The sequence below is a fragment of the Phyllobates terribilis genome, unplaced genomic scaffold, assembly GCF_046119375.1.
Source record: "Phyllobates terribilis strain yellow unplaced genomic scaffold, ASM4611937v1 Scaffold_1__5_contigs__length_1240528914, whole genome shotgun sequence".
Classification (NCBI taxonomy): Eukaryota; Metazoa; Chordata; class Amphibia; order Anura; family Dendrobatidae; genus Phyllobates; species Phyllobates terribilis.
Genome location: NW_027362761.1, coordinates 105071454 through 105084993, shown reverse-complemented (window position 1 = coordinate 105084993; position 13540 = coordinate 105071454). Strand labels below are relative to the sequence as shown.

At 40.9% G+C, this 13540-nt stretch overlaps 1 protein-coding gene across 1 annotated transcript in view; it reads right to left on the bottom strand.

Moving 5' to 3' along the window:
* CNTLN (centlein) overlaps positions 1-13540 on the bottom strand; it is a 503552-nt gene that overhangs the window by 228721 nt on the left and 261291 nt on the right. The window contains 1 exon segment of the mRNA XM_073665439.1: positions 11430-11530. Coding sequence (XP_073521540.1) covers positions 11430-11530 — 101 coding nt within the window.

Here is a 13540-nt window from a genome sequence, read left to right as displayed (position 1 = left end):
CTGTTGCTGTAACTGGGGAACAACTTGATTCATTAGAATTTCGAGATACTTATCTCCTGTGACTGTTCCATCAAAAAATATTGGTCCTAAAACACCAAAACTTGAAATACCACCCCAAACATTGACACCAGGCTCATTTAGTTGTTGCTCTAATGTTAAATGCATGTTCTCATTATATCAGTAAATACAATTATGTCTGTTAATATGGCCGGATAATTTGAAAGAAGCTTCATCACTCCATATAATGTTATCTAAAATTACTGGATTTTCTTCAATTTCGTTAAGCATAATCTCACTAAATTGCAGCCGCCTGTCTGGATCATCCTCCAATAAACCATGAATTAGACGTGGACGATAAGCTTTCCACCCAATAGATTTCAGGATTCGCATGATAGGAGCTCGTGAAATTCCCAATTCCAAAGAAGCTCTTCTGGTGGACTTTTTTTGGACTCTGAACAAATGTTTCAGCAACAAGTTGTTTATTATCTTCTGTACAGACTGTTTTCGGTCGACCAGTTTTTGGAGCATTAAGGATTGAGCCAGTGGCATTGAATTTGTCACAAATGCGATAAATGGTTTGTCTCTTTGGGGCTTGAGTACCAAATGTTTCAACCCAATTTGCTCTAACGGTTTCAGCATTTTGAGATTTCCACTACTCTGTTAAAATCCATTTTCTTTGATCTGTATTTAAATTATTTGCTATCGTGTTATCTGAATTATCTGAAAAGAAAACAAGATTTGGGGGAGATCTATCTGTGAAAACTAGATCTGTGAAACTGGCTCATTTCCCTTAGCAACCAATCAGATTCCACCTTTCATTTTCCAAAGAGTCCGTGAGGAATGAAAAGTGGAATCTGATTGGTTGCTAAGGGCAACTGAGCCAGTTTCACTTTACACCATGTTTGATAAATATCACCCTTCATAACCTTATTACTCTTTCTGTCCACCTACTTTTGGACAAACCTGTATATATAAAGCATTTTTTAAGTAAAATCGTAAGTTGGTTACCAGTCAGTCATTCAAACCAGTTTTAACTGCTTTGAACAGGTGTGAGTGTACAACCTTGAGTAACAAAATGTGGTTTGACTGGTTTTAGTCAGAAAATAACAGCTAGCTGCCCCCTCAGCTTCAGTTGAGAGCTTGTTTCTGTGAGGAGTGGTTTAGTGTACTTTTTCTCTCAGTGTGATTCGTGCCTGTAAAAATGGATGTTACTCCACGGAAGAGGTCTAGAATTATTACTCTAAATGAACATACAAGTCTGACTGTAAGAGACATCGCTTCCACCGTTGGTATTGGAAAATCTACCGTTTCAAGAATAATTTTAATTTGCGGACACAATGAAATTGGACCGTTTTCTCCAAAATGAAAAGGGAAATGTGGAAGAAAATGGAAAACGACACCAAGAACTGATAAAACACTTATCAAAAATAGTAAAATTAATGCAAGAAAAACAAGTAAAGACCTCCAAAGAGACTCATTTGCTGCAGGTATTGATATTAGCGATTCGACTGTACGGGGCAAGCTTCTGGAAATTGGTCGGAGGGCAACAAAGCCAGTAAAGAAACAACTTCTGACATCTCCAATGAAGGCAAAACGACTCGCATGGCAAAAAAATATAAATCTTCGACAACTAGCCAGTGGAAAAAGGTAATTTTCAGTGATGAAACCCATCTTTTTGTTGAAGGGTACAGAGCAAGTGTTGTTAGAAGAAGCAAAAATGAACCATTGCGAGCAGATCATATTCAACAAACTGTAAAACACCCTCAAAAACAGATGTTTTGGGGCATTTTTACAGCTGATGGTATAGGGATCTTATTTCCTGTTGATGGTATGATGAATTCATCCAAATACATAGTCGTTTTAAAATGTTTTATTGTGCCATTCATGCGTAAAGTTGAAGGGACATTCCAACAAGATTTGGCTCCATGCCACAATTCCAAGTGTGTGAAGAAATTCCAGGAAGAAAATAAAGTAAAAGTGCTGGACTGGCCTGGCAATTCACCAAACTTAAATCCTAAAGAAAATTTGTGGAGCATTGTGAAGTGGCGTCTTGGCAAAATGGACTGTACAACCAAAGAACGCATGATAAACAGTGCCATACAAGTGTGGTTCCATGATGAAGAATTGAAGAATTTATGCAAAAACTTGGTAGTATCAATGCCAAAACGCACTGAAAATCTCATATCTGCTAAAGGAGGACATATTTCTTACTAAAATTAGTATGTAACAGTGCATTATAACATTTCATTATTAAAAAAAATGTATTTTTTTCCTTTGCCCCAATTAATTTGCATAGCACTGTGTGTGTGTGTATATATATATATATATATATATATATATATATATTAGTACAGACCTAAAGTTTGGACACACCTTCCATTTAAAGATTTTTCTGTATTTCCAATTGGTGGCTGACTAAATACTTTCTTTCCCCACTGTATCTATCTATCCATCCATCTATCCATATACCTATCTATTATATATATCCATATATCTATGTATCCAAATATCTATTATCTATGCGTATATCTACCAATCCTATCTGTATATCTATCAATCTATCATCTATTTATTATCTATCCAAATATCCATTTATCTATTATCTATCTATCCATATATCCATAAATCTATCTATTATATATCTATCTATCTATCTATATATATATATATATATATATATATATATATATAGTACAGACCAAAAGTTTGGACACACCTTCTCATTTAAAGATTTTTCTGTATTTTCATGACTTTGAAATTTGTACATTCACACTGAATGCATTAAAACTATGAATTAACACATGTGGAATTATATACTTAACAAAAAAGTGTGAAACAACTGAAAATATGTCTTATATTCTAGGTTCTTCAAAGTAGCCACCTTTTGCTTTGATGACTGCTTTGCACACTCTTAGCATTCTCTTGATGAGCTTCAAGAGGTAGTAACCGGAAATGGTTTTCACTTCACAGGTGTGCCCTGTCAGGTTCAATAAGTGGGATTTCTTGCCTTATAAATGGGGTAGGGACCATCAGTTGTGTTGTGCAGAAGTCTGGCGGATATACAGCTGATTGTCCTACTGAATAGACTGTTAGAATTTGTATTATGGCAAGAAAAAAGCAGCTAAGTAAAGAAAAACGAGTGGCCATCATTACTTTAAGAAATGAAGGTCAGTCAGTGCGAAAAATTGGGAAAACTTTGAAAGTGTCCCCAAGTGCAGTTGCAAAAACCATCAAGCGCTACAAAGAAACTGGCTCACATGAGGACCGTCCCAGGAAAGGAAGACCAAGAGTCACCTCTGCTTCTGAGGATAAGTTTATCCGAGTCACCAGCCTCAGAAATCACAGGTTAACAGCAGCTCAGATTAGAGACCTGGTCAATGCCACACAGAGTTCTAGCAGCAGACACATCTCTTCAACAACTGTTAAGAGGAGACTTTGTGCAGCAGGCCTTCATGGTAATATAGCTGCTAGGAAACCATTGCTAAGGATAGGCAACAAGCAGAAGAGACTTGTTTGGGCTAAAGAACACAAGGAATGGAAATTAGACCAGTGGAAATCTGTGCTTTGGTCTGATGAGTCCAAATTTGAGATCTTTGGTTCCAACCACCATGTCTTTGTGCGATGCAGAAAAGATGAACGGATGGACTCTACATATCTGGTTCCCACCGTGAAGCATGGAGTAGGAGGTGTGATGGTGTGGGGGTGCTTTGCTGGTGACACTGTTGGGGATTTAGTCAAAATTGAAGGCATACTGAACCAGCATGGTTACCACAGCATCTTGCAGCTTGCTATTCCATCCGGTTTGCGTTTAGTTGGACCATCATTTATTTTTCAACAGGACAATGACCCCAAACACACCTCCAGGCTGAGTAAGGGCTATTTGACCAAGACGGAGAGTGATGGGGTGCTACGCCAGATGACCTGGCCTCCACAGTCACCAGACCTGAACCCAATCGAGATGGTTTGGGGTGAGCTGGACCGCAGAGTGAAGGCAAAAGGGCCAACAAGTGCAAAGCATCTCTGGGAACTCCTTCAAGATTGTTGGAAGACCATTTCCGGTGACTACTTCTTGAAGCTCATCAAGAGAATGGAAAAAGTGTGCAAAGCAGTCATCAAAGCAAAAGGTGGCTACTTTGAAGAACCTAGAATATAAGATATTTTCAGTTGTTTCACACTTTTTTGTTAAGTATATAATTCCACATGTGTTAATTCATAGTTTTGATGCCTTCAGTGTGAATGTACAATTTTCAAAGTTATGAAAATACAGAAAAATCTTTAAATGAGAAGGTGTGTCCAAACTTTTGGTCTGTACTGTATATACAAATCTTTTTTCATTGTTAATTTGTCTCCTCAGAGGACTTGAACCTGAAACTTCTTTATTGCCTATAAAATAAACTAAAATAGTATTGCATGGTGAAGACCACAGCAGGCTGATCACAGGGAGAACATATAGTATTGTATTGTGAAGACCACAGGCTGCTTACAGGGAGAACATTCTTGCTGATGTTGTCCTTAGTGGGATTTGAACCCAGGACTTCCGCGATGCAATGCTATGGTGCTAACCATTGAGCCACTGTGATTGAACTTATGCAATCGCTACACTTGCTGTCACGTGCTGGCTATGTAACACAGACAATACCCATGCTGCAAGGTGCAAGCTGAGCTCCTAAGCCTACTCCATACAGTGATAGCACACTACTCTACATCTACAGTCAACGTTAAGGAGTTAAATGTTCATCAGTAGAGAAGAGGGGAATCTGGGACTTGCTGCTATGTCTATGTGTTATTGCTGTCAAAAATAGGGATGTGGGCAAGTATTTACGAAACTTAATTCTCAATGGGGAGACTACCGGTAAGTAATTTATGTGTTTTTATGTCACCTATGACAGCACCAACGAGAGATTACAGACAATTATGAAGGGAGGGACCACAGCATGTAGAACTCTTCTCCTAAACGTGAGGTCACAGGAGGAAGCCAGATCCAGCCTATAGGGCTTCTAAGAGGTAGAAGGGGGAAGATCATGTTGTCGCCTTACAGATCTGTTCGATGGAGATGTCTGACTTTTCTGCCCAGGACGTTGGCATCGCTCTTGTAGAATGGGCCATCTTGATGGCTTCTCTTATCCATGTCGATAAGGTACCTTTCGAAACCCATGATCCCTTTCTAGGGCCCTGAAAGGAGATGAATAGAGCCCTACTCTTCCTCCACGACTCTATGACTGCCAAATACAACAATAGGCACCTCCTAACATCTAAGGAATGTAACTTTCCTGCTTTATGAGTTTTAGGATCAGTAGAGAAGGATGTTAAAAACTATCTCTTGTAATCTATGAAATTTAGAAACAACTTTAGGTATAAAATCCGGGTCTGGTTTCAAAATTACCCTCTTGGGTAAATCAAGAATCAGCTGATAGAGCCCGTATGTCACACACCCTACAGGCTAATATTAAGGCTACCAGTAGTACTGTATAGTTTTAAGGGTGACTATTTTTATAGAACCTGAACTTAGAGGTTCAACGGGTGATTCAGTTAATGCATTTAATACCAAATAATCCCAAGGAGGGGCTTTGATATAGGGATAGGTTTGGACCTAGTACATGCTTTAAAAAATCTAGACACCCACTTGTTGCCTGCAAGGTTGCAATTGTACAGCGCCCCTAGGGCCAATACTTGAACCTTTAGGGTGCCAACTGAAAGGACTCGTTCTAGCCCCTTCTGAAGAAACTCTAGGATATCCTTGAGAGGCACTTTCCCCTTAAAGTAGCCCCTGTAGAAGATAGGAATTTTTTCCATGGTCTACCGAATATCTTAGTGGTGATTGGATTTCTACTACCGAGTAAGGTGGAGATTAAATTAGAAGAGAACCCTTTACCTTCAAGTATCGACCTCTCAAGTTCCAGGCTGTTAAATGTAGCCCAGTCACTTCAGGATGGTATATTGGCCCTTGAGAGAGAGGGTCCGGATCTTCCAGAGGAATCCAGTTGTCTGTGATCAACCTCCTCTTTAGCCAGAAAAACCAAGGTCTCATGGGCCAGAAGGGGGCTATATGAATCACCCTCTCCCTGTCCTCTCTGTTCTTCCTTAGAACAGATGGATTCAGACATATAGGAGGAACAGCATACGCAAGGCTGAAGTCCCATTTGATCAGAAAGGCGTCTACCATCTGAGGGTTCTACCTCAGATTCAGTGAACAGAACCTTTCTAGTTTGCTGTTTAGCTTGGTTGAGAAGAGATCCATTTCTAGATAACCCCTCATGGCCACAAACTGGTCGAACACTGATTTTCGGCTCAGGAAATCTGCTTTGACATGGTCTTTCCCTCTGATATGTAGGGCTAATAATCACAGGAAGTTCGCTTCTGCTATTAGCTTTGTGATCAACATTAGGATTCTGGAGCAAGTACCTCCCTGGTGGTTTACATATGGGACAGTGACCTGGTTGTCCGACAGCCATCTCACGTGGTGGCCCTGCAGGAGGGATAGTAATCTGCTTAGTGCATATTCCGAAAGTTGCCACATGTTTGAGGATCCCACCTTCTCTTTCTCTGACCATGTTCCTTGGATTAGATGGTTGTCCAGATAAGCCCCCCACCCCCTGGGACTGGCATCTGTGGTGACTACCCTGGTGATGTTGGGAACCCAAGGCACTCACACTAGGACTGAAACCATCCTTAGCCATCAAAGAAGATAGTGGACTACCGCCTGGGGAAGTGTTAGATTGCTTTCCAAATGTCCTTGTAAAGCCATCTCTTTTTCTAGAATGTTCCATTTGTGGGGATTTGGGCCCATTTCACTGCTGGGATACAGGAGGTGAGGGAACCTAGAAGGGACATTGCTTTCCTGAGGGTCATTACGGTATTTTCTATTGCCATAGCGATCAGAGTGACTATTTTTTCCCTTTTTTGTTCTGGAAGATGACACTCCTGAAGGTTGGAGTCCAACATGAAACCCAGAAAGATTTGTGCTTTTTGTGGCTCTAAACTTGATTTCTCTAGATTTAAACACCATCCTAAGCTCATTAAGGTGTTCCATACTTCTTCCACTTGTCCCTGACAATGATCGAATGAGCTTCCTACTATCAGGAAATCGTCCAGATAAGGAATAATCATTTTGATTTTTTTCTCTGAGGTGGGCCGTAACTTCCGATATGAACTTTGTAAAAACTCATGGTGCTACTGCTAGGCCACAGGGAAAGGCTTTGTATTAAAAATGCCACACCTCTCCCCCCATTGTTGCTGCCACCCTGATAAATCTCTGAAATTCCACATGTATTGGAATGCAATAGGCATCCTTTAAATTTAGTACTGCCATATAACATCCAGGAAAGAGCAGCTTTAAGCTGATTATATTGATTCCATCTTGAATGTGGGAATTTTTAGGAACTTGTTTAAGTTTTTAGATTGATTATCATCCTGTAAGTATTGTCCGTTTTTTATGAGAAATAGAGGGGAGAAGAATCCCTTCCACCTCTCTCAGTGGGACTTCTAGTAAGAAGTTATTTTCTACTAGATTTAGGACTTCCATCTCTAACGCCAGTTGTTCTAGTGGAGATTTTCGTGAAGATGACGTGATAAATCTCTCTGGTGGATGCCATTAAAACTCCAGCCTCAAGCCTGATCTTATTAGATTGAAGATGCGGACACTGGAGGAAATTTTTTCCCTGGCTGGAAGGAAGAGAGAGTCTCCCCTACTACCTGGGAAATTAAGTCATTGGGATGGTTTTCTGCCCTCCTGAGAGGGACCGCCGAAAAGGAATCCTTTATTTCTTTTGGAGCCATCATCCCACCTACCCTGTTCCCTGAATGTCTTCTCTTGGCTGAACCTCTTCCTCCGAAGGGGCCGTTTAAAGGATGAAAAGGGAGATTTTGGGAACTTCTTTTTTTTTTTTTTTTTTTTTTTTATTATCCCCAGCCTTCTCTAGGATGTCACTCAGGGTTGTAAGAACAAGTATTCTCCCTCGCATGGGAGAGAGCACAACTTCACCTTTGCTTTGATATCTACTGGCCAGTCCTTTAACAAGACGGGTCTGCTTCCTGCGTAAGACAATGCTGCGGACCTGGCTGCTAACCGCGCTGAGTCTGCTGAAGCGTCTGACAAGAAGGCAGCTGCTTCTTTCATTACTGGGAATGTGGCCAAGATGGAATCTTGGGGCACGTTACTCTTCAGCTGATCCTCCAAATTATTCAAACAGACTGTAAGCGACCTAGCTGTGCATGTCACTGCTATGGCTGGTTTTAACGCCCCTGCTGAAGATTCCCATGTACTTTTAAGGAAACTATATCCTCAAAGGGAACTGAAGATTTCTTTGAGGCCTTTGAAATAGCAACGTCCAGTTTAAGGGCTTTGTTCCAGGACGTTGTAGCCTCTTCCTCAAAGGGATATTTCCTCTTGAAGGAAGAAGGAAGGAAGCCTTTTTGTCTGGTTTTCCACATTTGATGTCAATGAGCCCCTACACTCTTTCATTAATGGGAAAGGTCTCACATTTTCTCTGATCCAGAGTCCCAAACATTATATCCTGTACAGATTTTTTAGTTTTGTGGTCCACCAATCCCATTGTGGACCTTACCGCCTTTACTAAATTGTCCACCTCTACTAGTGGTAAACAATGACCACTCCCCATGTCACTTTCCGATGAAGTATTATCTGAAGAAGAATCATACTGAACCCCCTCTTATGACTCAGTGGTTTTGTCCGACAATAGGGAAGATTTTGTAGATCTGCTTTTATGTGTTGCTTTTGCTGAGTGGGATAAGGATCTCAGAGTTTTCTACCTCCGTTTTAATGAGGGATCTCAAACCAGAGGTGAGATTCAGGGTCTCTTCAAAAGCAGTCTCGTCCATACAGGACTAGCATAATTTTTTAGCCCACGTCCTAGCTAACCCCTGACCGCAGAGAGCACAGACTGTGTGGTTGGATTTAGAAGAACATTTTTTAGGGGCCACCTGGGACCATTAGAACGGGAAGAGAGAAAAAGAGAAAGAAAAACCTCATTAACAGGCTGAACTTTCATGTAGATCACTCACTATTCAGAGGATATTGAGAGTACCAGAACATGAGGGAGAATCTCGTCTGATAAATCTCCCCTGGAGACAGCAGAATCTTCTATTCTGCTAGAGCTGCGCCGACCCGGGATCCTTGGTCTTGCGTACTCAGCCTGAGTGACCGCCACTGATGCTGCCGTACCTTTTCCTGTAGCTGCTTTTGACGAAGTGGCTGGAGACACTGTGGCTGATGCTCCGGCTCTGAATGCTGCTGCTGCGAGGGCTGCTGTGTATCCATGGTGGTACACACGAGCCCTGCCTGGCCGGTGATCCTACCCTTAAACAGTAATGACAACAAGGGTGATCCGCCGGCCTGCGCGCTCCTGCAGCTTCCGTTATCTCCCCTGGAAGTACTATCCTGGGAGAAAGGTCATCAAGGCACGACTTCTGGTCCGCATCCTGTGACTGCGCTTCTGGGACGAGCGGCTGCCGGTCACCAAAGTGGTGATGGTGCCACATACACACGCTCGTCCGATGGACAAGACCCCTTTGGAAGCCCAGCGGCTCTTCCAGCCCCCCAGCGCCGGCCGATACTGTGCCCTGCCAGATAACAAACGGCCCAGGTCTGGGAACTTTTCTTCTGTCTTCTTTTCTTCTGCCGCCGTCCAAGAAGGCTTCCCCGTCAAGGACAGGAAACCAAATGAAGCGGATAGAGGCGCCGCCCTTTTTATCCTGAAGGTTTCCTGTTATTGAAGGGTGGATCCCCTCTCTTGTTGGTACTGTCATGGGTGACAGAAAAAATACCACTTTTTCCCAGAAAAAAAAGTACTCATATTGACAGAAAAATAAATGCATGAAGGATAATTTTTTTTTTTTTTTTAAAAAAAAAAAAAAAAAAAAAAAAATTGAGAAAAATAAAACCCATTTGCATAATGAAAGTCCAACTGGCTGCAATGCCAAGGGGTTAAAAAAAGATTTTAGCTATAGATTGAAAGCCAGCAATTGCTACAGATTTCTAAATATATAAGCAAAATGTCACCAAAGGGAACAAAATACAAAATAATACTTTTTTACCTACCAAAATCTAATGTAACAATTACTTCCTTTCATTTCTTATATTTTATTAGATTTTGAGACTTAACTTCCTTCTTTAATGTGCAGTGGAAACAACGAGCTAATAAGCATTACACACCCCAGGCAAAAACTGTAATATGTACACTCTTCTGTAAGAAGACATGAGTGATGAGACAAAACTTCTGTTATTTTTAATGTTTTCAGATGTAATTATTATATATGAGAGAATAGCACGATCGTTAAAGGGAACATGTTATGTAAAAAAAAAAACGCTGTTAACCCGTAGATATGGGGTTAATTTGCAGGTTAATAGCGCTCTGACGCAGCGTGGCCGCCGCAATGAGGGCCCCTGCTGCCTGGAGAAAATAAACTTTATTCCTCCTAGCAATCTCACCCTTTCAGTCATAGAAAACCTTCTTCAGAATAATAACACTGGTCTGCATTATTCTGAAGAAGGTCTTGTCTGACTGAAACATTAAATGAAATTGATGCTTTGGACCACTTATTACTATCTACTTCATCAATTAATTTCCTCTAAGGAGTGCTGTGATTTGGTATTTTTTAAGTGTGGAATGATCTCCTATCCATGAAGCCTTTTTCAAATCAAGCAGAGTGACGTGTCCTGTGTGATCATCATTCAGTCATAGTGGCTTCAGTCACCGATCAGTATAGTGACTGCATAGTCAGCGGCTGTAATCATGCCATGGTACTGACTGACAGCCGGCTCAGCAATGCCTCAGTACAGAGATGGCTGTCAGTCAGTGTCGGGGGTGTGGCTACAGTGGCCACTCACTGTACACTGAGTGATGACTTGAAGCCGAGCCTGCCACGCCTCTATGACTCAAAGCCCAAGGCTGCAAGGAAGTATAAAATTAATTTCTTCCCAGTAGCTGGGCTTACAGTGTGGCGGCTGTACAACTTCAGAATACTATTAACCTGCAGATGAACAGCGTTTTTTGACATGACAGGATCCCTTTAAAGGGGATCTCCAGCACATCATGCTCCGCATTGGGAGGTAAGGGACGCTGATGATGTTGCATCAACAGGTATCTACCAGTTCATGTGCACAGCCGGCATGCATCATGCACACGTCCTATCCGTATGATACAACCTTATAAGCAGCTCTCACCAACCAATGTCAAGGTGAGAGATGCTGGATAATCCCTTTAAATAAACAGCCATATAACCATAAAGGCAATAATTAAAAGGTCTCTCTCTGTAATTTTGCATACTTTTAGCTCTGAATATTGTGTTTTGCCTCCTTGTGTGACTGACAGCTGGCCTGTAATGTGACCTCACTGCAAATCAGCTGTCCGGCTCGTATCGCAGAACTACATGAGCAAGAAGATTATTGTGTACAAACATAAAAACTGTACCTTCTCGTTCTTGCTGAAGACAAACATTTAATTCTTGTATCGTGGCTTTGTCTACTGAAGCCTGCACTTTAAGCTGATCTATTTCTTCTTCCAAGTTCAATCTGTAAGAGTTTCACATAATGGTCATTAAATCACTGCAAAGTGGCAATAAAATTTTAAGCGCAGAACATGTAGAATATGAAAGCGTTATGTTCTTTACTTAGTGGAAGATATATTGCAGATTATTTCACATGATAAAAGACTTTTTTTTTTTTTCTTTAAATCTTTAAGATAAAAAAGGTTATCTGTATGATAGAATTCCAAAGCTTCCAATGTAATTGAATGTTTTGACAAACAGGTTAAGTTTCTCAAAAAATATTGTATCCTTAACTATCATTGATAGGATTTACTGTTCACCACTCGTGCTTTATATGGCTATAAGATGGAATTGTTTGCTACTTACAAAAAAAAAAAAAAGTCAAACATGAATGACACAAATATTCGCCTGTCACCATCCTGGTTGTACCCTGATAGGAGCTTTTATCCATACTGACAACATCCATTTCAATTGTTTTTTATATTGTTCATCCAAGGTTCTATGCAACATTGTTTGCAATTTATTATCTTCTGCATGTGCAATCTTTTCCCAGTAATTGAATACTTGGGGTCTTGCTGCTGGGTGTATGAGGTAACCGTGTTAAAATGTTAGCATGGTAGGCACTAGTTAGCACTTGTGGTGCTGGGGTATTTCATTTGACTCCCGCTAAGAATAAAGACCTCCATATGCATCAGACTAAAGTCATCCAACCCTCCTGAAATCGGCAGAAAAAAATGACCATTTAATGTGTTACACCTCATTCAGACATTCATTTTCTTCAAGTACAAGAAAATGGAAGGAGCTTCATCAGTGATTTCGGTCAGAGTTTGATCAGTTTCTATCATATGGGGGGGAGGGGGGGGATTTCTCCATCGTCTTCCATACACCATCTAACAGTCTGTGAAAATCAAACTGCACTCAGATGGCATCAGAATTTTTTCACGGACCCTTAGACTTGCACTGCGGATTTTGATTTGACGCTCAGATCAAAATCGGACATGTCTCCTCAATATATGTGAATTACCCCTTCACTATTGTAGTTAAGAGTGCTATCTGTGAAAAACATGGACAGCACTCGTACGCGAAAAGGGACGTCTGAATGAGCCCTAAAGGATTCTCGAGTCTCCCCCGAAAGATAATGTTGGATAGAGAAGGATCTGGACTGTTGAATTTTATCAGCTGATCCTTTTGTTTTGTGGGAGATCAGCCGCTGCCACAGTCATCTTGTAGCAGGTCTCTCAAAACAAACAAAGAAACGCTAGGCGTAGCATTCCTGGATATAGGGATTCTGAAGGATGATGATGGAACTAGATATTCGGATTCAAAGATAGTTTGAAATAAAAACTAAAATACAACCGGTTTCGACTTCTTTGAGCCTTCCTCAGGTCCCCACCCAAAATGACAAGCAGGGATATCTGCTATAAAATGTGTTTAGATAGATCTGTTTATATGTATGATATTATACCTGAGGAAGGCTCAAAGAAGTCAAAACCGGTTGTATTTTAGTTTGAAATAAAAGCTATCTTTGAATCCGAATATCAAAGTTCCATCATCATCCTTTAGGAGCGCATATTGCTGGGAAAAACATTTACTAAGTGGTATCGCCTATGAAAGCTCTGTCCAGTGCTCTCATCAGCTCCCAGATTTTTGCAGCAAACTGAATGGAAAGAGGAATGGAGTGATCCACTGATTGGATTTACATGCAGAACCTTAAGACACCAAATAGGTGAGTGGATTTATACTGAGTATATATCCTTGGAATCTAACTACTACACTTAGAAGCCTGCGCTTCCTATTTTCTCTCCCTATAATCCCCTCTTGTCTCATGGATATAGGGATGTAGGGCGAGATAGCTGTTGGGAGTTCATAGAATCATAGAATGGTAGAGTTGGAGGGGACCTCCTGGGTCATCTGGTCCAACCCCCTGCTCAAAGTTCATTCAGCCGTTGTGAGTGTGGGGGCCTTAGAGGGGTTTTCCCATGAATAAAGTGCATTTTAATCAATAATCTTGCAATAATAATTAGTTCCACAATGT